Source organism: Echinococcus granulosus (genome assembly GCF_000524195.1).
Source record: "Echinococcus granulosus chromosome Unknown EG_S00010, whole genome shotgun sequence".
NCBI classification, from domain to species: Eukaryota; Metazoa; Platyhelminthes; class Cestoda; order Cyclophyllidea; family Taeniidae; genus Echinococcus; species Echinococcus granulosus.
The window spans coordinates 1,068,700-1,095,206 of NW_020170390.1; the positions used below are offsets into that span (position 1 = coordinate 1,068,700).

The 26,507-nt window shown below is 43.3% G+C and overlaps 3 protein-coding genes across 3 annotated transcripts in view; 2 read left to right on the top strand and 1 right to left on the bottom strand. All coding sequences in view use genetic code 11, as the record gives it.

The window, feature by feature from the left end:
- Nucleotides 1-7,118, top strand: part of EGR_02326 (Nuclear distribution protein nudE) — a gene marked incomplete at both ends in the record, with an annotated part of 20,779 nt that extends 13,661 nt beyond the window's left edge. Inside the window, 7 exons of the mRNA XM_024491575.1 lie at nt 1,165-1,235; nt 1,270-1,423; nt 1,535-1,820; nt 2,053-2,145; nt 2,757-2,891; nt 6,262-6,411; nt 6,970-7,118. Of these exons, the coding sequence (XP_024354081.1) occupies nt 1,165-1,235; nt 1,270-1,423; nt 1,535-1,820; nt 2,053-2,145; nt 2,757-2,891; nt 6,262-6,411; nt 6,970-7,118 (1,038 nt within the window). The remainder of the gene's footprint in view (nt 1-1,164; nt 1,236-1,269; nt 1,424-1,534; nt 1,821-2,052; nt 2,146-2,756; nt 2,892-6,261; nt 6,412-6,969) is intronic.
- Nucleotides 7,119-7,254: 136 nt separating this feature from the next.
- On the bottom strand, nt 7,255-8,793 carry EGR_02327 (Deoxynucleotidyltransferase; the record flags this gene model as incomplete). The annotated part of the gene is made up of 6 exons (XM_024491576.1): nt 7,255-7,396; nt 7,564-7,670; nt 7,746-7,901; nt 7,981-8,046; nt 8,084-8,315; nt 8,747-8,793. 6 exons carry the CDS (start codon nt 8,791-8,793, stop codon nt 7,255-7,257), a joined length of 750 nt encoding a protein of 249 aa, XP_024354082.1.
- Nucleotides 8,794-9,682: 889 nt separating this feature from the next.
- Nucleotides 9,683-26,107, top strand: EGR_02328 (Transportin-1; the record flags this gene model as incomplete). The annotated part of the gene is made up of 19 exons (XM_024491577.1): nt 9,683-9,781; nt 9,813-9,888; nt 9,922-10,178; nt 10,211-10,344; nt 10,379-10,583; nt 10,619-10,798; nt 10,839-11,127; nt 11,165-11,337; nt 11,376-11,795; nt 12,605-12,950; nt 13,921-14,016; nt 14,685-14,760; nt 15,593-15,757; nt 15,916-16,288; nt 19,892-20,036; nt 21,970-22,021; nt 23,048-23,585; nt 23,624-23,900; nt 24,705-26,107. The coding sequence occupies 19 exons, from the start codon at nt 9,683-9,685 to the stop codon at nt 26,105-26,107; spliced, it is 5,304 nt and encodes a 1,767-aa protein (XP_024354083.1).
- Between the last annotated feature and the right edge of the window lie 400 nt (nt 26,108-26,507).

Consider the following 26,507-nt stretch of genomic DNA (forward strand, 5'->3'; position numbering starts at 1 on the left):
GTTGTGTAATACGATAGTGGTTTATCCCTCGGTTCTGGTGAGGCGCCACTTTTGTGCCTCGAATTAGCCCCCTTGTACCTTGCTGGGTGGGCTGGCCTTTTGGGCCATGCCAATAGCCCAGACACCTTCTCCGTGCTGAATATATATTCTGCCCGAGTATTGTGTCTTCTTTCGTCTTCAGGGAGTCCCGGGACGCTACAGTTGCATGTAAATCCGAAGATTGGCACTGGTGGTTCGTGCGTGTTAGCTTTAAGCATCGACTACGTTGTGATGGCCAATGCGGGAGGTAGAACAATGGGACTGGAGGGAGACGACACTTGGATGGAGAACTTGACTGCGTAATGCTTTGATAAATTGTCTAACTTTGCATTTGATTGCGCGGACACATAGTTCTCTACAAGTTGTATTTTTGCTTACAACCTAGTTTTCGATTCGTGCCAGCAGTGTAAATCTTTGCTAAATATTGTTAATACACAATCTCACCAAGTATTATGGCTTCTTTCGACTTCTAGGAAGCCTTGTGCCACCATATCATTTTATTTTTCCCTACTAAAAAATCAATTTAAAATATTTTTAACAAATGTTGTGTAAAAAATATTATTAATTAATTTTAATATTTCTTATAATTACTGTTTTGTTTATCCTAATCAACAACAAATATAGTCCTGCCTTAATCCGCTATATAAAAAAGCTCTCTTTTTGAGCTGGTGTGCAGGCTTGCTGGGGAGTTCTAAGTTCTGTTATTAGGTAAATCACTGTCAATCTTGTGCATTTTAGTATGCTTAAAGCTTCTCTTCAGAGTCTCATGTAAAATTAGAGTAGTCTGTTTAATTTTAATCTCTGGCGATGACGCATTTTGCAAAAGAATGGCAGCTTTTTTTTGAGGAACAAAGCTTTAATGTTTTAGGGCTGTATGGATCCTCTCGACTTCAAATCAAGCATTCTTGAATAAGATTCCTAGGTACTTGGGCTTTTGTTATGTTTTTTTTGGTTAGGGTGGTATCATATGGTATGCACTATGTTTAGCTAATGCAAACTTCTTTTCCATGATAATATTTGCTACTCATGAGTTTAAACTCGATTTCCACTTCATTTGTCCCTATTCTACATGTCTTGCTTGAATGTCAACCCTTTTTGTAATACTGTATGCATCTCTCTCTTAAGGTCGAAATGGCCTCTGGCGATACCAATGACGTAAATTATTGGCGTGGGAAGGCAGAAGAATATAAAAGACTGTTGGTTTTTATCGTTTAACCTCTTATTGATTAGGTGGGAAGAGGAAAAGGAGGAATTTAGGGAATTTCAACAGAATTCCAAGGAACTTGAAACAGAGCTTGAAACCCAGTTGGAATTGGTGGAAAAGAACAATGCAGAACTTCAGGCCAAAGTTGAACGTCTGTCTATTCAGGTTGAAACCAGCAATGTAAGTGCATTTCTAAGTCGTGTTAGCAATCTTTGCCCGCGAATGAGCGATTCCACTTTTTCGCATGTATCCCATTTCAAATTTTTACTACTTCCCGCATCATTTACATAGGACAAGCACGATATTCTCGTTGGTAAACTGAATAGACAGGTCACAAATCTTCAAGAAGAGGTCAACACTCTTAAAGCCGAAGTGTTTCAGCAAAAACAATATATTCGTCAGCTGGAGCAAGTGAATGACGATCTTGAGCGGTCGAATCGCAATGCCTTGGCATCGGTGGAGGACACCGAGGACCGTCTTAATCAGGTCCTCGAGAAGAATGCCCTTCTTGAAGTTGAACTCTACGAGAAGGATGAACTCAATGTTCGTGTACAGAGATTAAAAGATGAAGTTAGAGGTGAGGTGCCCATGTTCCTCATTGAAGGCTGCTTGTTCATGCTGTTTTGCTCTTTCTTGAAAAACACTGAAGTTTTCGTAGAAGGTATCTTCCATAATGTTTGCTCTTGCCGTCTGCCTTTGGTAGTTTTTAGACCCTGGTAAATGAAAGCAATCGTCTTTGTGCGCGGGTTTACAATTTTGCCTGTCTTGGTGATATGTTTCTCGTATTTATCATTTGAAATCCCTCCTAGACTTAAATCAGGAACTAAATCACCGTTCTCGTGTCCAAGTATCCCCAGAAAAGGCCATTCCACCACAGGTTACAGTTGAGCAAACAACACGAGGTAATATATTCATCATTTCGTGTGCTTAATTGTGTTACCTACTCTGTTTTCTATTCTGTTACTCATCCCGTACATGTTATGCACTCGCTTTTTATAGTTTCCACTGCAAATGTGGTTTATTTATTTGACTTTTCCAATCAAATTTCATAGCCTAATGTGTCTGCAATGGCTTCTTTCTGAGATCACTGTTGGTCTGTGCGCGTGAATATAAGCATTTTCTTGATGCGTACTTCACATCGCAATTAGCACACATACTTATAGTGTGTTTCGAGACATCGATACACATTTAATGCGTACGCCTATATACTTGCAGTTTTCCATAGGACTCTCACAGTTGTACTACGTCATATTTTAACACTTTTAAGCAAATACATCTGCTTGTTTGTCTGCTTACATTAAAAGATCTTTACCACTGGCCAACTTCCCAATGCTCACTCATCGTTCGATTTACTACTGCGTTGTTCTCACTTGCATAAGAAATTTCAGTTTGAATTTGCTGGTATCTATGCTTTTCTCTGTGTCGCGACTACTTCCGCAGCTTTGACGCCTAAAAAGGCTGTGGTCAAATCGCCCCACTGGTAAATGAGTTACTGTCGTGTCTTCACCCGTAGACACCTCCGAAGCCTGCATGCAGACGGAGGGAGGCAGGACACCTTCCCTTGCCACTACTCTCCGCCCTCTCACTCCCTCCACCCGAATCGCTGCCCTCAACCTCGTGGGTGATCTTCTGCAGAAAATCGCTGTAAGTTTTTTTTTCCCCTTCTCTTCCTACCTGTGATGAAGTATAAGTTGACCCGATTAAATCTCATGCATTTCCTATGTTAAATGCTGCAATATGTCCTTATGATTTTAGCACTTCCGCAGCATTCAATCCATTTTCGGTTTTAATCTCCATGCCCTGGCTTATTAGTAGTCAATCTCCGTTTCAGTGGTGAAAAATGAGACGCGCTAGTGATCAAACACGAAATTAATGGCAAAATTTAGAAAAAAAGTTATCGTTGCGCCTTTAATGTAGCTCTACATTTGTGCTAATGTGGTAATGAATGATTAGTCTGGAATATCGCTCCTAGACCGAACTTCAGTTCTGTGAGGCACAATCTATGCAAATGAAAGACAGCCATTACCATTTCTTGACTCACTCACCTACCCTTACCTGTTGTGCGTATTGTCATGCTGAAGTTGGTTTCCGGTACAATAAGTAATTTGTTTTGCTTTCTGCAGGATCACTTAGAATCCGTATTTTTTTAGCACAATCCGTGATCTCAAATGTCTAGTATTACTAATAGTAAACCCTCAAAGTACCATAACATCCCTCTACCTTTATGTGAATGCTCCTTTGGCTTATAGCGAACTTATTTTCACATTTGGCCTTGTTCTTGAATTTTTGCAGTACTTTTGAAGGTGGAGACGGCGCTTTTGAGGCATGGACTTACAGGGAAATCTGTTTTTTTTTTTTTAAATTAGATTTCATTCCCTCTCTTCGTTTTGCAGGAGCGTTTGTGAATTTTCCATTTTCCCCAAGATTGTCACGCTTACTCATATCCTCTTTATACCCTTTCACAAGGCATAACTCGAGTCGTCATCTACAAAATTTATGGGACATTAATGTATAAAATGGTAGGATGGCAATTGTTGTTTGTTGATCTACCAAAGGGCGATCGCTGCTAAGCTTAGTCGTGCTTCATTATGTCGCGTGACTACCTTCACAATCACGCAATTTGCTGGTGTTTATTTTGATAGTACGCACCGGACTCCCCGTTTTCCCCAAAAGTGTCTGAATCCTGTGGACGGTATTATGCCATTTAAAATCTTACCTACCGTCACTGATACTATGGGTGAGGGCTAGCATGACGCGTTGTGAACGTGCCCTGCGTGGTGTACCGTTTGCTGCTTGTTTGGCATTGTGTTGACCATGTGACGGGGGATGAGTCGCCTACTTTTTTTCGTGTACTGCTGCGTCATTTTTTGGCGTTCAATGTGATTCTCAGCCATTGCACTGACCGCTTCACTGTGTCCGATTAACTAGGTTTTGGTGACTAAGACTATCTGTGAATGAAATAATGGGGGAGCGCAGAATGTCAAAAGTTAACTTATTTCTTTTAATTAATAATTAAGTTATTGGTAATGTCCCATACGTATCTGTGTGTTTTTGCGCTTTCACCTTTGTCATGCGGGCATTATTGCGATAATTACTTAAGGATTATGATAAATCGGTGATCGGACGCCTGTCCTCAGTGCATTCAGGCAGGTGACATTCTTACCTTGGATTTTGAAGAAAAAAACCAATCCCTCTAACACAATTTTTTGGCTGTAATTCTCACCCAGTGTTCCGTGAGTGTGCGCGTGTGTGATTACAAACCACCAAACCTGTCGCTCTTGAAGCCAGTGTGTCAGATTTGCCCTACTTTCTTTAAAGCAGTGACATACGTACGTCAGGTGAGACGCGGTTTTTCTCATACCTCACACTTGTAATTGGCTCTTATTCGCCTGATTAGCGTGGCTTGCAAAGTGGGCTCTTTTCTCGCCTGCCAGCTCCCATTAATCGCCACTCCACTCTCCCAGGTCAGATGATTTAATTCTAGCTTCGTTATCGCCACGCTTTTCCACGTTAATCAGTCCTTCCCACTGCCTTTTTGTTCGCACCCGGTATATTTCCCATCACCAGGCGTCGTTTACACTTGCACGGTGTCTATTTCAAGTGCACATTTCGGTGGAAAGATCAACCACACGATTTTCTCCGTGCATGCAGAACCATCGTTTGTTGCGCGCCTTTTATGGGACTCGCCTACTTGTTTGGTGCTAGGCTTCCAGACGTGGCACTTGGCACACACATCCCTCCGTCTAATTGGGATGCAGCGTGGGCTATTAGCCAACGATGTGTGTGCTTATTAATCTACTCTACGGAGAGGTTTGGCAAATACCCTCCTTACATAACATTTTAATTAGCCTGAAACAACGGGGATTTTGTTTTTCATTTCCTCCTCAAACATATGCGGTTGTGCAGAGTTTATGTTATTTTTTGCTCTAAACTCTTTCTATCCTGACTTCTATGCGCCTATTTTTGCCCACTGGTTTTCCTGCCCTGCGTTGAGGGTCAGCAGAGGCAGCCTCCCGCATTTTGATTGTGTAACGCTTCATTGGAATGAGATATTTGCACTATGGATTGGTTGTGGGTGGCCTCAATTTATGCAGCGTCTTGTGTTTTTCGAACAACTTTCGGCGATGTGCGACTCACTCATCTAATTTTTTGGTGATTAATTTTACCTGTTTAGCATCACCTATTTTTCGTGGATTTAGAGTTGCTGGCAGTTAGGCTGACCTATTGAAAGAATTTGAATGTTTATTTTCATTCAGAATTTTCGCGTCAAATCTGCGTCTCACTTACCTCCTCCCACGCACATCTTTGCAGCATCCACGTGACACTGCTAAGGGTACACTTTTGACCGTTCAGTATTATACAACGAAGTGAGGAGAGTATTTCGTTCTTTTTCATTAGTTGCGCGCCACATCTACTAGTGGCCTTGTGACGCAATTATTTGCGCTTTGCGCAACCGCCATTAACAGTGGTACTGTCTACTTTATTTGACCGTGGAAGTGGCGCATGGGCGTGGTCGCCTGACCTTGCATACCGAGCTTTGTGTGGGCAAGTCACTTCGTGCCGCACCCCGATGGACGTGCCGCATGCGCGTCATGCTATTGGACGACCCTAGTTGGTATCATTGTCAAGACTAGCCCAGTTAGTAATTCCAAAATGTCCTGAAACCTAAATGGTGTTTCCGGGTAAACATCAATTCAAGCGGTATTTACAGGCATCAATGTTCGTTTCCTCATTGAAGGACCCAAGTTACGTGGGTTTCCAAAATTACGAATGCAAGCGCCAACAGTAGACGAGGTAGGTTGGGGAATCAGACGTTAAATTGAGTCGGGTCGCAATAAGAAGCTTTAAATCTAACCATCCCACGCAATAGAACGTCAGCATAAATGCCTCATCAGGTTTTGCCCTCATTCCCCTGCTAGTTGTGTCTTTGGTTAATTTTTGTCATCCCCGCCTACTGGCAATTAATAAGTAGCAGTGACTCTGGGCTGCGATTTTTAAATCTGTCCATTTGTTTGTAGCAATTAGAGGCGAATTTTGCAAATGTCTGCCGCTGTTACGACGCAGTACCGACCAAGATCCCGAAACTCAACGATCAGACGCCTCAAACCTCAGCGGCCAACGGCGCTGCCTCGTAGGCGAATACCTGGACCTTCCATCCCCCCTCCTAAGTAAGCTCCTCCCTCCTTTACATTGGCTGCAGCTATAATCCTCTTGACCTCCTCACTATATAAGCTCACATTTATTTAGCTACCAACGATAGCTTGGCTGCCCAAATATTTGTCTCAAAGGTACAACCCGGGAGTTGTAAAAAGATAAAAGTGCTTTTGTGGGGATAAAGAACTCTCCGTCCTCCGTTGGCTGATCTCCAGCGCACTTTTGCTTGCTTTGTAGCCGTAGCAATTTCTGAACACTTAGAATAAGCGTACAGTACAACTCACCTAGACCTTTTATTGAGTTCTTAATCGTCAAAACCATTACAGGCATTCAGCATTTGGATGGAAGAAATATTATTTTGGAAAATGGCCACATGATTCTAGAATCCTTATTTGAAAAATCACCCTGAACTGTGGCGTAACTAGCCTTGACGGTCGCGATTGGCTTTGCCATCTCAGCTAAGTAAAATATCAAAAATCAAAATCAGAAGCATTGCACCTTCTTCATTCACAAATGCTTGCCTCGGCCTATTCGGATGCTCAGGTGACTTCATTTTTCCACTTCCTTTGTAGATGTTATTCCCTGTCCTCATGTATATGTGGCCCCCAATCGCTGTCAAGGCTGGATTGTATTATTCCAACCCTCCCATCTTCAACCACACATTTTAGCACCAATACTCAGAAGTAAATTAGTAATAATTCACACTCATGAAGCTTTCTGATGTCTCCTAGATAGTGATTGTAATTCTCCTCTGCTCTGTGCTTTGCAATTCGAATGGGCAGACATACGAAATATGCCGAAGAAGCCTTTATACAGGGAAACTGCAGCTCCGTACATTAATATTGACATGGAGATGTTCATTTACGAAGGGACCGGTCCTCAATCTCAACTGTTTTTATCTTGCCTGCCTTCCTTAGTTGCTGTCTCTTTTTGCGAAGCACAGAAGCACGCCTCTCTTGCCGTTCTTTCTGCAAAATAGCGTACTGACGACGTTGTTTCCTATAAAGGGGAAAATTTATGTTTCCTTTGCTAAGCGGTATTCAAGAATAGAAGCCTGAACACAAGGAACCAAGCGCTAGCCAACTGATATCAAGTCATATAAGGATGCTACTTAAGTGATCAAGTGTTGTGCATCGGTGGAGCATAAACAACGATCTTGAACTCACTTCATGTACTCCGCATTGGCCAAAAGCTCGTCCACCAGATTTTTCTTACGTTGTTTACGAGGAATGCGATCGTAAAATGAGCCTGGGTCGTCCATAACGGTACCCACCTAAAATTAAGCCGAAAAATGAGATACGTTGGACTTGGTGTGGAGATATTCAGCTACTGCGAAATAGCAACAAACCTGGAAGTAGGACTTTCGACCATCCTCTTTGCGAGTATGCAATGCAGGATCCAAAATGTGTCGTTTCGCAATAACTTCAAGGTCCTCCTGGTTCTCTTTTGAGAAGTCACCTCGTGGCAAATCGAACCAATTTGACAACTTTGACTTCTTCTGAGCCTTAAGAACAGGAGCAAACAAATAGAACACGCGCATAAACAAAGCATGACGAAACGCGTATGAAGTAGGTCATGCTTACTCTGCGTTCCCGTTTGATAGCTCGTTTCGAACGAATTGGTGGGACAGATCTCGCATAGTAGAGATTCTAGAGAGAAGGTTAATGTTTAAGAGGGACTTCGTACTGCTTCATCGAGGGTGGATGGTGTAGCATCACTTAAGAAACCGACAGCGGGTCCGACGCCCTTCTCAGGAGCGTTGAGCATTCCAAGTCGACTCCAGATTCGGCTTTCGTACTCTGCTGGAACGCTTCCAGTTTTGTCTTTTTTAAAGGGATTCTTCAGGAGGTTGTAGGGAACAGGGTTGTCTTTTAGATATTCCGACGAGCAATCCGTTAAAGAAACCGGAGGCTTCCATCTGAAATGTGTTTTAAAATACGCTAGCTACATAGCTCTATAAATATGGAAGTGCCATTTTTCCTAAGTTTCTCATGAAAACTAGGTTTTGTGTATGCTTTCAGCAATTTGATGGAGAATTTCCTTCAACAAGTCAGTATTGGACGGCTTTACGGATGACTTCTATAAAAAACAGTGCCCATAAGAGTGGGCGCTGCCTTAAGGTGAAAAACAGAACTTCTGTCCCAGAAGTATAAAAATACGCAAACACGAGAGGAGAACACAAAAGGACTGAATCTACTACCAGTAACTGCAGCTTTTAAGAAGTTCGAATCAGTCTAGAATACGATGAAGACTGCCGCAGGTAAGTGTAGGATTACAGAAGAAATGACAGAATGGGTTCTTAGTGGCAATAGAAAAAAAACAAATAGACTGCCAAATCTAAGACATTACAGATTCTTATTCTCGAAAAGCAAGACATCCTCCTCCTCATCTTCCATAGGCTCAGCTGGAAGGCATGCAATTCTAGATTGAACACTCAGGTCAATGGGTTAAAACTCAATTCGTTTACTAAAATAAAAAATGTGATAAAAACGCTTGAATTGAAAAATCACGAAGTCATCGTTTGGGTGGTTCCAAGTTTCCACAAGTTGTTTGACATAACGTCATCCGTTTTGCCTCGTCTGATACAATTACTTGGGTGAATGTAAACTATGGTTACTAGATTTGTATGCAAAACCTCTTAACCCCTAAAAGTGTATTGTGTTGTGACGCTGCAGTCCGAATTGCCTTGTAAATGTCTAAGTTTCCAAAAAAAGCATAACAATTCATGTGTCATATAGTCGATTTCAAGGAAATGGAATGTAAACGTTGATTCCCGTTGAAAAATAACTGTGAAGCATTTCGTAGGCCTAACACCCAATGGCTCTTTGGATTAAGTATCAGCTAGGGACCTATACTGTAAAGCAACACCCTTCGTTTTAAAAATTAAGGTTTCCTAGATATATTGGCATATGAATTTCAAGAATCCTTATTAAAATCTGTACAGTCCGGCTTGTAGTGATTGACACGTCCTAGGCTACTTCCTCCCAGTGTACCAGTCATTTTTTTATATTTTGCAGGGCATGTTGCTTAATATTTAATTGTGATTTAGCTTGTAGGATTCCGATCTGAATCTAAAACTAACTTTTATTAAAAGAACGTAAATCAATACCTGAAAATGGACAGTGAATCCTCTACTTAAACTTAAAATTTGGTTTGCAATGTACTGATTTTGTTAATTTTCTGTTTGTTGTAAATTACCTTTGCAACGGTTGACTCTCTAGTTTAAGTCAATTTTTGTGAAACGCACTTGTTTCAGGAGATAGCCATTTATGCGTTTTCCTGATAATGACGTGGGTCCCGCAGGAGTCTGATGTAAAGGGGATTCTTGATCTACTACACACGTCTCAAACTGGTGATACAAATGCTCAGCGTCGAGTTCATGAGGTTCGGAGTCCTCTTTGGCTTATAATTCTAGACGTTAAACACTCTTAGCAGTTCTCCGGACTTTGCAAAGTATCTTATATTTATATTCTCGAAAATGATTGGCGAAGGTAGTTTTCGGTACTGTTCTAAAACAAATTAAGACGAATATACTCGATCAATGAGCGGTTTGATTCTGAAAAATCATCTGGCGTCCACGTACAGCAAGCAACCACCAGACGTTATTGCTTGTGTAAAGGAGGAAGCCCTTAGGTCAATGAACGACCCACATCCCTTGATTCGCTCAACCGCCGGCACTCTCATCACAACCCTTGTCAGTGTTGGTGGACTGCAATCGTGGCCGCAGGTCATTCCTCAACTAATTCAAAGTCTCACCACTCACGACCCATATCTCCTTCAAGTATAGTAGCGCTTTAAGTTCATACACTCTAGGGTACCTTTGATGCACTTAAGAAAATTTGCGAGGATTCTAAGGATGATCTTGAAGATGATAGCTTCGTTAATGTGTTAGATGAATTGATCCCGAAATTCATCCAATTCTTTTCGCACCCTCACCCCAAGATAAGGTAATGGTGTTATATTCTCATCTCAGCATCATAGGTCTCTCGCATTGCACTGTGCCAATCAATTCATATCAAATCAGTCTCGTGCTTTTATGAATCACATTGACGAATTCCTTCGAGCCCTTTTTGCGTTAGCTGATGACTCATCCAAAGAGGTCGTCAAACTTGTGTGTTCTGCATTTGTCTTTCTCGTTGAGGTCCGTGTCGATATACTCTTACCGCATATGCCTAATATAATCGAAGTGGGTTTTTCTCTTGTATTTATTCATTTCTGAAGTACATTTTGCTCCGAACCCAAGATGCTGACGAGGCTACCGCACTTGAGGCGTGTGAATTTTGGCTCTCTCTGTCTGATGCACCTTTATGCTTTCAAGTTTTAAGCGGATATCTTGACCGTCTTATTCCAGTGCTTGTGCGAGGGATGAAGTATTCGGAGAGTGATCTTGCCTTGCTCAGTGTAATTAGTCGCTTCACTTTCTTACGGTCGCCTATCTTAGAATGATCTCGATAACGACTCTCATGTGCCGGACAAAGACAGTGATATCAAACCACGTTTTCACAAACCACGAAATCGCATGCAAGGCGATGATGATGATGACGATGACGATGAATACGTAAGTAATTGGACCCTGCGGAAGTGCTCAGCGGCGGCGCTAGACGTGCTGGCCAACATATTTCACAGCGAAATTCTTCAATACCTCCTCCCAACCACGAAGGAGTATCTCCTTTCCCAAGACTGGTGCTACCGGGAATCTGCCATCCTTGTCCTCGGTGCTATTGCTGAGGGTAGGTGTAAATTTGTCCCAACTGTATATCCGTCTAGGTTGCATGAACGACATGGTGCCCTATCTCCCTGATCTTTGCACCATCTTTATCAAAGCACTGGCTGATCCAAAACCACTCATTCGGAGCATCGCCTGTTGGACTCTTAGTAGATACGCTAATTGGATTGTTGGGCAGCCACACGACCAATATCTGCGCCCCCTAGTAGGCGAGGTATGTTTGAATTATCCTACGCTAAGTGTCCTATTTAGCTCTTGAATCGCATCCTAGACACCAACAAGCGCGTTCAGGAGTCGGCGTGCTCGGCATTTGCCACACTGGAAGAGGAGGCTGGAACAGATCTGTGCCCCTACTTAGACCATATACTTCAGACTTTGGTCACTGCGTTGGGCCAGTATCAACACAAGAATCTGATTATTCTCTACGACGCGATTGGCACTCTGGCTGACTCTGTTGGGCATAATTTGTATAAGAAGGATTACGAGGATTTATTAATGCCTGCTCTGTTTACCAAGTGGAACAACCTTAGAGATGATGACAAGGACTTGTTCCCCCTTTTGGAATGTCTATCAAGTGTCGCTACAGCACTCGGTATTGGATTTTTACCCTATTGCGCACCTGTATTTAACCGATGTGTGACGCTGGTTGAGAAGACTATCCAGCAGAGTATGGTGAGTTTAATTGTCACTTGAAAACACCTAGTTTAATCTCGTTGATTATTCAAAAATTGCTTGTGTGAATTAATGTTTGCGAATTCCTATTCGTTATACCACCTCACGTTATGCAATGAAAGTGGGTGTGATGTAATTACTGTCGACGCTTCATTTTTGTTGTAAACACCTTCGGTACTCTGACGTAGGAGTGGCAAGAATTTGCTGCTCTGTATTTCGTAACTTAGGCTCAAATGGTGTAGCACAGACCACATCTTAACGGCTAGATGCAACTTTATTACTGGCATCGCAGAGGGCTTGGAGGCTAGAACAAGTATCCCATGGTTGAGACCGCACATCAATGGTGTAGCACAATAGATTGTTTGTACCGAGTTCCGAAAATGCTTTAGGGTCCCAGCTTTCTTTTTACTCGCTAGCATGACAATGTTTGGAACTCCTAAGGTTTGAATTTTATTTGTTTTATTAGTCCATCGTGATTATCTATTGTCGCATTGTCAGAGGAACTTAGCTTGCAACACGATAGACTGGCTACCAAAATACCCTGAAGATCAGGTTTTCCTACCCATAATCTCAACGGTGATTACAGTCTCTCAGACTTAATTTAGTTTACCCTCCGTTCTCGTCTTTTTTTATCTGAGTTCTGCTAGTTCATAGAACTAAATATCGAACACAAGTGTCTTTATCGAAGCTATTTGGTTCGCAATGGTATGGAGTGCACAATTGGATTGGGGATTGACGTGGCAATGCAGAAATAGGATGCGTGTTAGTCGATTATGATAGTGTCCCTCTTACCACATCCCGACCTGCAGGCAAACGCGCAACAACCAGAGTTGTATGAGCAGCCAGACAAGGATTTCATGGTGGTATCATTGGACTTGCTGAGCGGGATTGCAGAGGGCCTGGGAAACCACATTGAGCCACTGATGGCGAACAGCAACCTCGTCACGTTGCTTCACCAGTGCGCCCAAGACCAGCAGCCTGACGTGCGCCAGAGCACTTTTGCCCTCCTCGGCGATCTTACGAAGGTCTGCTTCGCTCACATCAAACCCCAAGTGGCTGCTTTCATGAGCGTCCTTGCGCAGAACCTCTCCTCTCCCAACATCTCCGTATGCAACAACGCTATTTGGGCCATCGGGGAGATCTGCATGCAGATGGGTGATCCTTCTTTGTAGCTTTCTAGGGTTTCTGGAGAATTTGAGTTGTAATCAAGCTTCTTAGAGGTTTCATATTCTCGTTTGCCTCCATTGTACTTGCCTAAATTGCTTCCGATACTTTCCGGAGCAATAAGCTATTTGAACGCATTGCTATCTTTCGTCCACCAACTTCACGCTTTTCACGCACTAGGAGCTACTTAACATATTCATTTTAATGTCCCCACACCAACCCAGCTTCTGAATCTCTTTCCTTTAGCTGAGACTATTTCCATTTCTATCCCACTCACATCCACTTTAACTGTGTTTGAAAAAGCTACTTCGGTTGCATTTTTAGAAGATTAGGCAATTATGATGCCTCGCAGGTTTTCCTTAAGTGCATTAATACTCCACATTATAAAGACCTTTTGGGTGCGTAGGATGACTGTTTTGCTTTGCGTCTTTGCACTCTCTAGGGTGTTGTAGTTGTCTCATTGACGGTACCGGTTTTGGAATGGACCTCCCTGTCTGATAGTCACTTCCTTCCTCATAATAATTTGCACTTGCTTCATCTTCGTCCAGTCCAGCACATACACCTTTCAGTCCCCGAAGAAATTCTACGCTTATTTAATGCTTTTAATCAGAACTGTTGATACTCCGTGACTTGTAACCGGTGTTCCGATGATGTGACTCGACTGTTCTGATGATGCAAGAGTGTATTATGACGAGCTGCGTTGTCTACCTTCAAGCTAGCGCCAATACTCAGTTTAACCCACATCGCCTTTTGTGTTTCTGTTCTACTAATTTGTCACAATGTACACAGAGTATATCTTGGAATTTCTGTGCCTTCTTATTCTCTGTTTTATCCCCGCTCGTTCAAGTAAACTGCTAATTCTGTAGATTTACTTTTTTGTGTTAAAAATCCTTCCAATTTTAATGCTTTAGCGTCACTGCGGTTGCTTCAATGATAACCTTGCGCAACACATTCTACCTAGGCGAAGAGATGCAGCCATACGCTTCACTTTTCATCCAACCCTTGGTGGAGATTATTAATCGGCAAAATGCACCGAAGACGCTTCATGAAAATGCCGGTGAGTTCGCTTCATCCATTAGTCCCATAGTAGTACTGCGGGCTAATTAATTAGGGGGCTTAACTCGTTCACCAAGATGTGAGGTACTCAGGTCTCCAGTTCGATGCCAGATCGTAGTGAGTGCCGCTTGACTGCGGGTGGTCCTCATTTCACTGTCAGGGTCCGTTGGGGGCACCATCTGTCACCGGGTGCGCATTCCGCAGCTTGTCAATGCATTTCACCCCTTGTCAGGGTACAGGTTCCCTCTTCAAAATTGAGTCCGAACGGAGCTGGTTCAGTGCCTGTTGCTTGCGCCGCTGGGAAATTTCATGAGTGCAACTCGAGCTTCGATCACATTGTTATAGTTTCCTTGTCCTCGCGTGTCTCGTAGGCCAATCTATTTCTCGTTAGGTTGTGGCACAAATTATTTCGGCTCTTAAATTTACTCGATCCCATGGTCACAAACACCACTTACAGCTTGCTATTTTGAGAGTGCCTGGTTAACTTCTCTTGCATGTGAGCTGCTCGCTTCAGCACGATTGCATTAAGCGGTGCTCGCTGTATCTTCATGAGAGCGGTCTTGTGTTGTGTGTTTGCCAGCGCAGTGATTTTTAGTCGAACTTTACAGATGTTTGGATTCAAACATTTCTCTTACTTAGCGCATCAGTTCTACTTCTCTCACACTTTAGCTATCACAATCGGGCGTCTGGGGTACGTGTGCCCAAGAGAGATCTCCTCCTTTCTGCCTCTCTTTATCCGTGCATGGTAAGCTCTGGTACACTGCATTTATTATTAGGAGGTGGCCTAATACTGTTTAATGCCCCAAATTTCATCCCAGTTGAGATGCTTCGTTTTACGGGTGACTTCACCTCTTTCCTCTTTACCACCTCAGTGGAGGCTGCTAGTCATGGTAGGCGGGGTAGTAGTAGGATGGAATTACTTTCAAGGCAAGACGTGCGCTTATTACGGTACCCCACCATGTCCCATATGGCTCTCGGGCACGCCATTGCACATCCAGGCCCGCATATCCACACGCTTGGGGACGCGCATGTGTAGGCTAGGCATCTATGGCGCTTGGATTAAACATTCCTCTGTGCATACTGATTGGTGGGAAATTGGCTATCCCATCATAATAGGGTCTCTATTGGTCGGGGCTTGTAAAAAATCTGCCCCGTAGATAGTCGAGGAATGCTCTGCCTGATGATCATGGCATATTTTGGATTTTAAATTTGATTTGTCCAGCATTCAACTTTACACCTGAATGTGTATTTATTTTACCCCAAGTGACGATTAACATGTGATTTGCTATGCAGATTTGCGTAGAAACTTTCCTGGTAAGCTTCTGACTGTCTCAGTAGGCAAATTCCAAATCTTTTTGCTGTGGAATCAAACTGGCGGGCTTGCAAGTTCCTTTTAAATTGCAAAAAGTGAAAGCCTTGAGTGTCTCTTTCAAAGTAATCGAAATCCGTGCGTATTTGATTGCCGTGGCACTTTTTTTGCCGCAAATTCAGTAACACCAATTAGGCAAGAAATCACGCAGATGGTTGGAGAATGTGCTCGAACGTGGCTATAGGGGATGCTTTTTTGAAATCTACAGGTGTCTATCTCTGCGCAACATCCGTGATAATGAGGAGAAGGACAGTGCATTTCGAGGCATCTGCAATGTGATAACGCTGAATCCACAGGGTGTGATGAACGAATTCCTCTTCTTCTGTGACGCAGTCGCCTCCTGGAACAATCCCAAGGATGATTTAAAGCAAAAGTTTTATTCGGTAAATAGGTTCTTGGCATCTATAATGGAAAGGTTGTCTACTGCTTGCTTGCTAAGATTTCAAGTTTGAACCACAACTGTGTTAGTATTAGCTATGGGTGTGTAGTTGAAAGGTCAAAAAAAGGTAAATGCATCGCTGCCCCCTGTAGATTTTGGTGGCTTTTAAAACGGAGGTTGGGGAGGAGGCATGGAACAAATTTTGGACTCAGTGTCCACCAATGCTGCGCAATCGACTTAACAGCCAGTACGGCCTCTAGACGGAGAGAGGCGGGTGGTGACCAGGAGGACAGGGACGTTGACTCTCGTCGTCGTTCCCTTGCAGTTGCCGCTACTGCTGTGCCGCCGTCGTCGCCACACCTCATGCTTCTTCCGCTCATTATCAACGCATCTGCCTGTTGCCCTCTGTCCGTCCGTCTGCTCGTTCGCTTTATTGTCTATCTTCCTCCCTCTATCTCCGTTTACCATCGCATTTTTTATCAACTCGGCGTCCTTTCGGGATGCAGCCATCGCTGTTGCCACCAGGTTGGTTTTAGCCTCTTTTTTATTTGTTTTCCCACAGAACCTACTGATAGTGCCCTTCCTGATCGAAGCCCGTGAAATTTGGTTGTTTTTCAAATCACTTTAATTTCTTTAAAACACTGTGCTGTTAGGCTTGTGATTAGTGGCGCTGGCACATTCATTGTTGTTTTTATTCATCTACTAGTGCGTTTTGTAATTTATTTAGAGTCTCGCGATCTCCCGACACCGGGGCTGATTGAGTACGTAACGGAGAAGCCCACACGCATTCACCTAACACATACGCGCACGGGCACACACACACACATTCGTCCATTCTTCGCTCGCCTGCTTTTTCGTCGCTTCTTTTGTTACTGTCACACCTCACACACACCCGCACACACACAAACTAGTACGTAGTTTGCTGGCCGTTTTTGCTCGTCTCTGTCCGTCAGTCAGCTCGTTCTCTCTTCTGATAGTCCCTCAGTTCTTGGTCGTTTTTTTGTGCACGCGGAAAAACTAATACTTTCGGCTGATTTCTCCCTCCACTCTTTCCACACACCCTCCACTAAGACCATTTTTCACATAACACAAACGCACACACCTCAATCACAGACATTTTAAGTAGATGGGGTATTAATTAGGGACGGGATAGTTAAGGGGTCACAGTAAACACCACACAGCACAGCACGCACACGCCGTAGCCGCTTGCTCTCCGGGGCAAGACGCAACGGGCAGATGTTGCATGGGGATGATTTTAAAGGGGTATTGCAAATTAATAGACACTCACACAGGGGATAAGGATATCTTAGGGACAAAATGTAGATTAAGGACTAAGATTTAGCTGCACATGTCTTCATACATAACTGTACTTACACATCATACCATCCCACTCCACCATCATCACTTCACAGGCCTTACTCATATGTACGATTTCATTCACCTCCCTCTTGTAAAACCTTTTCCAACCAATCTACCCCTCTCCCTTGCTATTTTTATTGGGGATAATATCGCGTGTTTGCACTGCCTTGTACATATGTTGGATGTTTTGAAGAAAAAACAAGCTACCCTCTCAGAATTTCCAACTCTTGTGTTTTCATTGTGTGGGATTAGGAATTTCCGGAGTGCAAGCGGTTACCTAAGACGGCGATCGTTCTGGCCTCTACTTCGGCATTAGTGTGAAGCGCTCATGCGACACGTCGTGCCACAGTGCACCAGGCCAATGGCAACATGCGACTTGTTCCCGTTGTGTTGAAGTCTTTCTCCCCGTTGCATTTACAGTGGAGTACCTGCATTTTATATTCCTTGCGCTTGTGACTACTGAATGGTTTTTCTTGTTTGATTTGGGCTCTTTCAGCAGTGCGACTCCACTTGCTCTTTCGTTGCTGGAACAGTGTCAAGAATGGCACATTTCTTGCTTAAAGGAGCTTAGTCGTTGCTTCTTTGTATTTGATTCTTTTTCATTCATTTAGCGATGTGTTCATGCAAGGTGAAAAGTCCTGCCTGGAGGCAACGCCATCTGAGTGGATTCTACAGGTATGGCTTGGAGCCGTCAGCGTTATTATTGTATTTGACGTTTATTTTCGCCAACGATATTTTTGGCTTGTTTGTAATCACACTCGTCACTGTACACCGAAGCTTTATTACCGTGTCATGGAGGGATCACATACTTAGGCTTATTTCCTAAAGCGCCGACCAGTTTTTCATTCCAACCATGGTAACTGACCGGATGCACAAGGGGGCAACGTACAGCCGTTGCTACTCTCGTCCGCAGTACTCGTCGCCTTCCCATTTAGCGCCGGATGATGGGATTTGATAAATTGGGTCGCACGTGACCTATCAAACGAGACTTATTTAGAAAATTGACGTGAAAGACATTTCCTAAAACCGAGTGGTAATGAAACACTACTTGAATTTTCTTATTGGGTACTTTATGGACCTCGTTTGTTCAAGGATGGCAGAGGCTAGTGGGAAGGAACGCCAATTACTCCTTTGGAAGCCCTACCACTTCAGATTAGAGCCGTTACAGGCGGTATGGTGATCAACCCACTTTTTTAGCAACAAGTAATTCAATGCTTGGCAAACGAGGTGCTCAGTGGGTGTGAGGTCTGTTGTTTTGAGAATTTTGTGGTGCAGCTTTTTCAGACCTGAGGTATGTTGTTAAAATGCTGTCAGGTGCTATATTCAGGAGGAATCTTAATGTGTTCTTTGCCAGTTCACTCATCAAAAGACTCATCCCGCCCAAATTAGTGTATCCGGTACCAACCATCATGACCACATAACAGGACTTTGTAAGGCTCTGATAGATAACACCGATGAGGTTCTACTCTAGCAGGTGGTATTAGTTCTTGTTCAGGAACCGGTTTCAAACTATGCTAGATCACTTTAACTAAATGATTGCGTACTGGATGCATGTGATTGGTCAGAATGGGCTTTCGGTCAAAACAGTCCACCTTTATCCACTGACGTTTTAATTTGCTTTCTCCTGAGTCACTTTAGGTGAAAAGCAACAGCATCTAGAGCTGTTTTCACCGCCTCAGTGTCCGACTTCGTCTCACCGCCGGTCTCCCATGCGGCTGGGCGGGCGGCTGAGCGGCTGGCCCTTTTTCCGCGCTGCAGCCGCGCATCGATGCCGTCGCGGCCGTGTGATTCACTCACGTGCTTTGTGCGCATTCTTCACCGGCCGAATGCCTGCATCTCCGTGCTGTTTACATCCATTTACACTGAGATGAGTTTTTGAATTAATCAAGATGTCACGAAATTGTTATTGGAAGAGCGAATGGGAGGTTAGTAGCAAAGTAAAAAGATGGTTTGGTAAACTGATAGTGTGGTATAATAGTAAACAAAAGCTGAGAACCTTGGGGATATTGATTTGTTCTTTCTTTGTTCGAGAAACCCAGGCACTTTGTGGACGGTGTTCCGGCAAACTGCCTGTTGAATAAATAACTACTTTTAAGAGGTCTAGCGAGATGCATGGCACTGATTCCAGTTATTCCCTTTTGTCGTACTGTCTAGGAGATTCCTTTATCCGGTAGGATTGAAGTTGCATCGGTGAGCGGGGCAGTAGGCGAATCTTGTTATCTGAGGGAGTCCATTGTACCTTCGTCGGAGGTTTCATTCCTCCATTTCAATCAAAATGCGATTTCGTTGTTTTCATGCTCACTCGATTTGGCTTTAATTCAATTTGGTCTTATACTTTTCCACTGCAAATGAGTGGGTGAGTGGAGGCGGTAAGATGTTTCACTGAGTTCTCGAGGGCATTGTTCTGCCTTAAGGGGAGAATCGAGCAGGTGATTATGCAAGAGGTTTTACCCTGCCCCGCCAAATAATCCAGATTTTGCGCACACACACACACACACACACAAAACTCATTCACAGTTGTTCTTTTTGTATCCACATGTAAAGTAGACTTTTAAGTCTCAAAATACATTGTTTTTTTTTTCACATTTCACGGGTTGAATTAGACCTATGAATTTACTTTTGGTAAAAGTACAATTGTTGATCAGGACACTCATTTGGCCTATGGCTGATCTTCATTCAGGCATAACAAGGGAGTGTTTTACACAGAAATATGAATAGTTGCATAATACAAGAATTGGTGCAGATAAAATGGTTTTTTTTACGATTTAGCTGTTGCTAGAAGGGATAAGCGATGTGGCCAAGACGCCATATACTGGCTGTTGCGAGACCGTAAAAATTGCTGCAAGCTCAGAACGATGTGTCAATTTGGGGGAGCGGGAGGCGGTCAAACTCCGCTTTACTGCTTGCTGCATCGGTATATTAGTGCAGCCTCTCGGGTTCAGCTAAAAAAAGCCTTTTGTTGCTCTACCTCTATACCGTGTCATAATCAAACACTTTTCTGGATAATTTTTAAGTTTTCTTCTGGAAGAGAACCCACTTTGTCTTATGGCAATGATGGCCACTATTGTTGAATTTTGGACACAAATTCACTTCGAGAAGGCCAGAGCAAGTTGGTGGTTTGCTGATGCTATGATGTTAGACTATGCAACTCAAATGTTGTTAATCTAGCTTCCCAATTAGTAATAGGTACTGGGTTTTTAAGCGTTATTTTCGTCATAGCTCTCTTTGTTGGGGTATGCAAATCTGATTATTTGAAAAGGAATGATTCACAAAAGTTGCTCTGTTGGTATAGGTGATGGTGGTGGTGATGAAAAATTATGAACGAGAGTGAAACGATAAATGGTTGTCAAATTGTAAACACCGAATAGGAAGCTTTGCGCCTAAAATTTGGGGCTAATGCATGGCCATGCTCAAGATCACGCCTTGTGCGACTCCATTTTATGGGGGCATGAGATGTTTGTTGAGAAAAATCCGGTGGTCATTCAGAAATCTCGATTTTGGTTGTAATTCACTCCTAACAACAATCTTTGTGTTTGCACTCTTTTAATCAGGATGAACTTCTCAATAACGGGTCAGGGCTGACTTTGTTTATTGCATTCGAAGTCTCGCATCGTCGTTCACGAAATTTGAGGCTTAATTTGCTTCAGATTTTTTAATTTCTGATCCTGCGCTGGACCGAATTGGCCACCTCACTACATCTTAAAGGGTGCTAGTGTAAATGAGCAGCAAGCAATTTGTAGGATGGCGTAATTATTGGGCATGGATTTCCCCCTCGTCATTATTGAATTCATCTGTCTGTGATTTGACCCTTAGTTTCACATGGTACTTTATTGCATCTTGGCACTGCGTTCCAGAACTTCTGGAAACGCTAGCCAGAGGGCTACAGTGCATTTGAATCCTACTGTAAAGTGCGTTTAGATAAATTCTTTTTTCTTTTTCTGACCTTACACAGATGTAGTTTAACGAGATTGATGTCAAGTAGATTGGTGATAGAGCTTGCATTCAATTAAGTATTTTTAAGAGTCAAAAAAATCGCCTTAGTATATGTCTTGAGACGGCCATATATACCGTTTCTGAATGGGGTTTACAATTAGGGTTTCTTAAGAGGTTTTAAGAGGCATCGAAATTCAAAACATCTATATTGTGTAAATGTTTTTTTAAAATGGGTTTAAATCCGGAGTAAAAATGGGGTAATTTGAACACACAGTAGAGTAAATTTAGTTTCACAAACGTTTAATCCTCGGTCAAAAAACCCAAATCTTGAGAAACTTCCATTGTTCTCGCAGCTGCATTTGTATTGTAAATGGATTTCATTTGTCAGGGGCTGTAAGCACATTTGGCCCTCGAGCTCCTCAGTGGGGGAATGTTCTCCAATGGCCAGAAGAATAGTAGTGGTTTGGCAATTCGGCCCCTTTATTTTGACTTCTGGCGTGAATCACATTAAAGGGTTGATTGGCGGAACTTAATTCATCTCTTAAAACCATTTTATCAGATAAACAGTTTCGGAAGCTGAACTGTATCATTTGTTCAAATGAAGTATGGGACACCAGTAAATTCTTCAGTAAGTGATGCATGATTTCTTTTGATGCCAATTTAGACCTAGATTGTAGATGAGTACACTATTAGTGAGTAGTTTGTCCTCCTCATCCTAAATATAAGTTTTTCCACCTTTGAAATACTTACCTTGTTTACCATGCATCTTCATTTTCGCTCTAAGGTTAATCAGGTCCCATTTTGATTTCCTAACCCATTGAATAATAAATACTTTGTTAAATGTCACATGGCTGTATAAGCCAGCTATAGGAATGATGTTATGCTTATCTACACGGCCCGTTCAGCCTTCGTAGGTTGGTTTTCCGTTCAGAGGAACGGCACCCCAGTCGTGCCGACAGTCTCCTGGTATGTTCAAAATAGATTTTCCCCCATAATGATGTGGCTTAATATGACATAAAGGAAAACCCTGAGTGATGCCCACATATGTTAGTAGAAGTGTAGTGAAGAGCTGATGTAAATATCCTCGTAAATCTAGGTTCAAATTAATTTTACATTTGGAAAAGGGTGCACAAGAACAAAGGAAAGGAATTTTTATAAAATGAATTAGTTGTAGAATGCTTGTTCTCGTGTCCCCATAGGCAAGCTTTCAACCTGTCATCATTTGATCGTTTGGCACTTGCATCAAATTATAGCACATCCTAGCAACAATTTGCGTGTTTATCTTTAATTTTTAGAAATCCCGCTGAAACTTGCAAAGTTATACCTTAAGAATGTTTGTAACTTTAACATTTTTGAGGAAGGACTCTACTCTATCCCTTATTTTGTTAGTAAGCGCTTTAATCGTGCTGCCCTATCGGGCGGGTCGGTTAAGGCCTCGCAATTCAGGGGTTAAACTGATAATCACCAACGCTGTGGTGTTTATTTATTGCGAGGAAGAAATCAGTCTAGGTCTTGCTTTGCATTTTTCTGGCTGGATTCATTTTTGCTGTTTAAAAATCCGGCTTTATGGTTATTTTGGATGCTTACCATGGTTTCACAATCGAAGTCTGTGCGCCTCCAATTTTTCGGGAACAGTTCTGACGTCTAGATTATTTAACACGGGCTTCGTGGTGTAATTTTTTCTGTTTTTAGAACATACTTTATGCTCACAAGAATAATTTATTGGTGGTTTTATGCTTCTTTTTAACGGTCCTCTCATTGCACTTGTATGCCTTGTTATGAGTAATTTATAGAAGTGCGTTTGTTGGTTTTCCACGGCATCTCTGCTTATTAAATTGGTTTTTTCCCACTCTTTAATCATACTGCTGGTGGACCATTCTCCATCTATCTTGGCGTGTCTGCAAATGGCATAACAATGCGGAATTTCATGCGTCTTCTGTCACGAATTAAGATGGCCACATGCATGAAAAGCTCTCCTCGCCATGCCCTCAGCACCTTCATTCCTCGCTTCAACCCGACTACTGGCATGGTGCAGTGGGATAATGTGGGTGAAGATTATGATTTTGAGCAAGAGGTTGCCCAATCTGCCTACGCTGATATGCTACACGACCGCGATCGCAACCAACGCTACTACGAGGCCTTGCGCCACGTTATTACGAGCATGAAGGCCGCTGGACGGGAGGTGCACGTGCTGGACATCGGCAGTGGAACTGGTCTTCTCTCGATGATGGCAGCGCGAGTCGGTGCCGACTCGGTCATTGCCTGTGAAGCCTTTGGTCCGGTTGCCACTTGCGCTCAACGCATCCTGCAAGCCAACGGGTTACAAGAACGCGTGAAGCTGATTCACAAACACTCCACAGATCTGGTGGTGGGTGAGGATATGCCACGCAAAGCCAACGTTCTTGTTGCGGAGCTGTTTGACACAGAACTTATTGGAGAAGGCGCTCTGAAGGTATATCTTCATGCTGCTGATAATCTTCTTACGCCGGATGCTATCCTCATTCCCTGCAAGGCCAAAATGTATCTACAGGTATGCATCATTTACTCAGCTGTTTGATTTTGTGCTAGATCGTAGAGTCACCGTTCCTCTGGTCTCACAATCAAATCGAACCATTCGGAGGTGACTTGTCCTTCCCCTCGGTGGAAATGCGTCGCTGTCACGGTTCACCTGTCGTTTTCGATCTCCAGGTATCGCGTCTCAAATTTGTTCACGACGAGATTATCACAAGCGATGAGGATCGCGGTGCTGTCCGGTGCCTCCTTGAGAGCCCCCTAATGTTCCATGAATTTAACTTCGCTCCATATTCTTCCAATCTAAAGCTTGAGGAGGTGAAACGGATTACTGGTAACTGGGCTCCTCTTTTAATTTTCTCTTTATGCCAATTTTTTTTGAGAGCTTGGTAGCTGAAACAATTGTCTTTTGGGTTTGATTAGGTCTGTAATTTTAATTTCTTATCATTTATTTCCATTTCGTTTTTACTTTAAAGTTATAGTTAGAAAAATGATTTCTGACCACCATTTCTGGTCGCACATTATTGTACACAAAAGCAGTGGGCACTTTTAAATTCTATTTGTTGCTTTTAGTGTAATTTCTTCCATCGTGATGCTCCTCCTTTGCACATGTTAAGGACCTTATTGAGTTTACGTTGCAAACTATTTTATCATTGCATTAACTGAAGTAGAGGCGTGATTATGAATAGGTGCGTTTAGCTTGGAAATCACAACAAAATCGCTCAGTGCTCTAACAAGTCAGTAGGACAGTTGCAGACCTGTTGAGTTACTTTCAAAAATTATCAAATAAAAGCATACTCATCGTACCAAAGTTTGCCGAAGTGTTGGAATTTTCGATTTCTCTCGTTATAAAATATGCCGTTTTCTGTAAATTAATCCGTCCAAACCATTCAAGGTAGTAAAATTGTTCAGTTTTGGCTTCCTGTTTGATCAGAATGAATTTATGTTGAAAACAATGCATATTGCTGCTTTGTGAGTGCTTACCAATATCTCACCTGCATGAAGTCTAATCATACCGCTCGGCTGATATTTTGGTCATAATATTTCCCATAAAATTGGTTTATTTAAATCGTTTTTGCCATTTCTATGCTGTATACTAAAAGTATTGGATCGCATTTTAATCTCACTTGCCTACCAGAAGTGGATGGGAACCCAATAACAGCTTGCCGTGGCGGCTTAGCGCACGCTGTGATAGTGTGGTGGGAGCTGCAAATGGAGCCATCCGATCACGTTCCAGCTATCACCATGGCTCCAGTGGGCGCAGAGCCCTGGGCTAGGCCTGGCGACCCGCGTGCGACTCCAGCATGGCGTGAACACTGGATGCAGGCAGTTTACTTTCCCCGTTGCTGTCCCCTCGCCCTCTCCGCTGGTGAAGCGCTTTGCGTCGACTTCTCTCACGACGCCTTCTCCATACACCTGGACCTCCACCGCGCTTCCTCTTCGCCCCCTCTCACCGAACAGCATCTGCCCTTCTGTCATTGCCTCACCCACGTCGCCTGGCCTCGCTCCCGCTTTGCCCAACTCAACCATCCTCACTTCCGAGAGGACTCTCTTCGCCTCACCAAATTCGTCATCGACCACGTATCTGCTCTCCAGACACCTTCTATAGCGCTCGTCATCGTCTCCGATGCCTCTCATATCCCACTTCAGGTCCACCAATCCCTTCCCCTTAGTAAAGCTACAATATTCCATTTGGACTCCTCGCCGATGTCTTTAAAAATAATGGACCCTCTGTACCGCAAGGCTCATTCCGATATCAGGCTCGAGGAGAATGTAGACAATCTACTGGATTCTCTCGAAAGCTTTGTTGAAAAATCCCCTACACCCGTGGAAATATGCGTAATATCGGAACCCTTTGTGATAACTGCCCTGCTTCCTTGGAATTCCATTAAATTTTGGTACGTTTTTGGGCAAATTAAGGAGCGATTGCCTCGCCACTCTTGTTGGCTGATGGCACCCACACATCTGCGTATCTGCGCAGTAGCCATGGATTTCGAACACCTCTGGAAGATCCGCGCGCCTGTTGGAGCTGACTGCGAGGGCTTCGATTTACGCCTCTTCGATAAAATGATTTTGTCGGCTGCAGCGGCCACCGATGCGCCAGTAGAACCGCAGCCTCTGTGGCAGTACGCGGGTAAGGCACGGTCGCTTCCGAGCTCTGTTTTCGAGATATCCCTACTCGATCCACCCACCTTCTCTGCTCACGGCCCCGAGGCACCGAACACTCTTGGCGCTAAGGTCGTTCAAACTCAAACCCTTACACTCTCCACTGCCGACGGGTCATCAGTCAATGCGGTGGCGCTGTGGGCGGAGTGGCGCATAGCTGACGAGATGTGGCATGTGGTAGGGGGACCCAGTAGACCCATTGAAGTGAACAAGGAAGTGGAGTGGTGTAAGGCTGGTCCTCACCCAGGAGTCGTCTTTCTAAATCCCGGCCTAAGCGATAAACTGGGGTCGCAGAAACAGTCCTGTGCTTTGAAGGTGGAAAGTGGCTTTGATTTTTACACTGGAGAACCGAATTTCTGCTTCAGTGTTGTTTGAGGTTTGTGTGCTTATGAAATTTTCCTGTAAATCATTTAATATATTGCATTTTTCAACTTAGAATTTGACGATCATGTTTGAAACCCTAAGATGCTAAAATGGTTTTTGTGCTAAGACTTAGATAAGCACAGAAAGCTCCTTAAAATATTTTTTTGTTGGAATAATAACCATTACTAACTTTACTCCTCTTCCCACCGAAACACAAGCTTTAAACTTGCATCTTTAATTGTAGAAGCAAATAACCTAGCCCTAGCTTACTCCATCTCCCTACCTCACATCCATCTATCAGCATTCTGCTCGGTTTCGTGCGTAATGGTCTAGTACGGAGGAGATGTGATGGTCACTTGGAGGAATATCATTAAGAGAGTACGGAGGATGAGGAAGACAATGACCCAGCCCT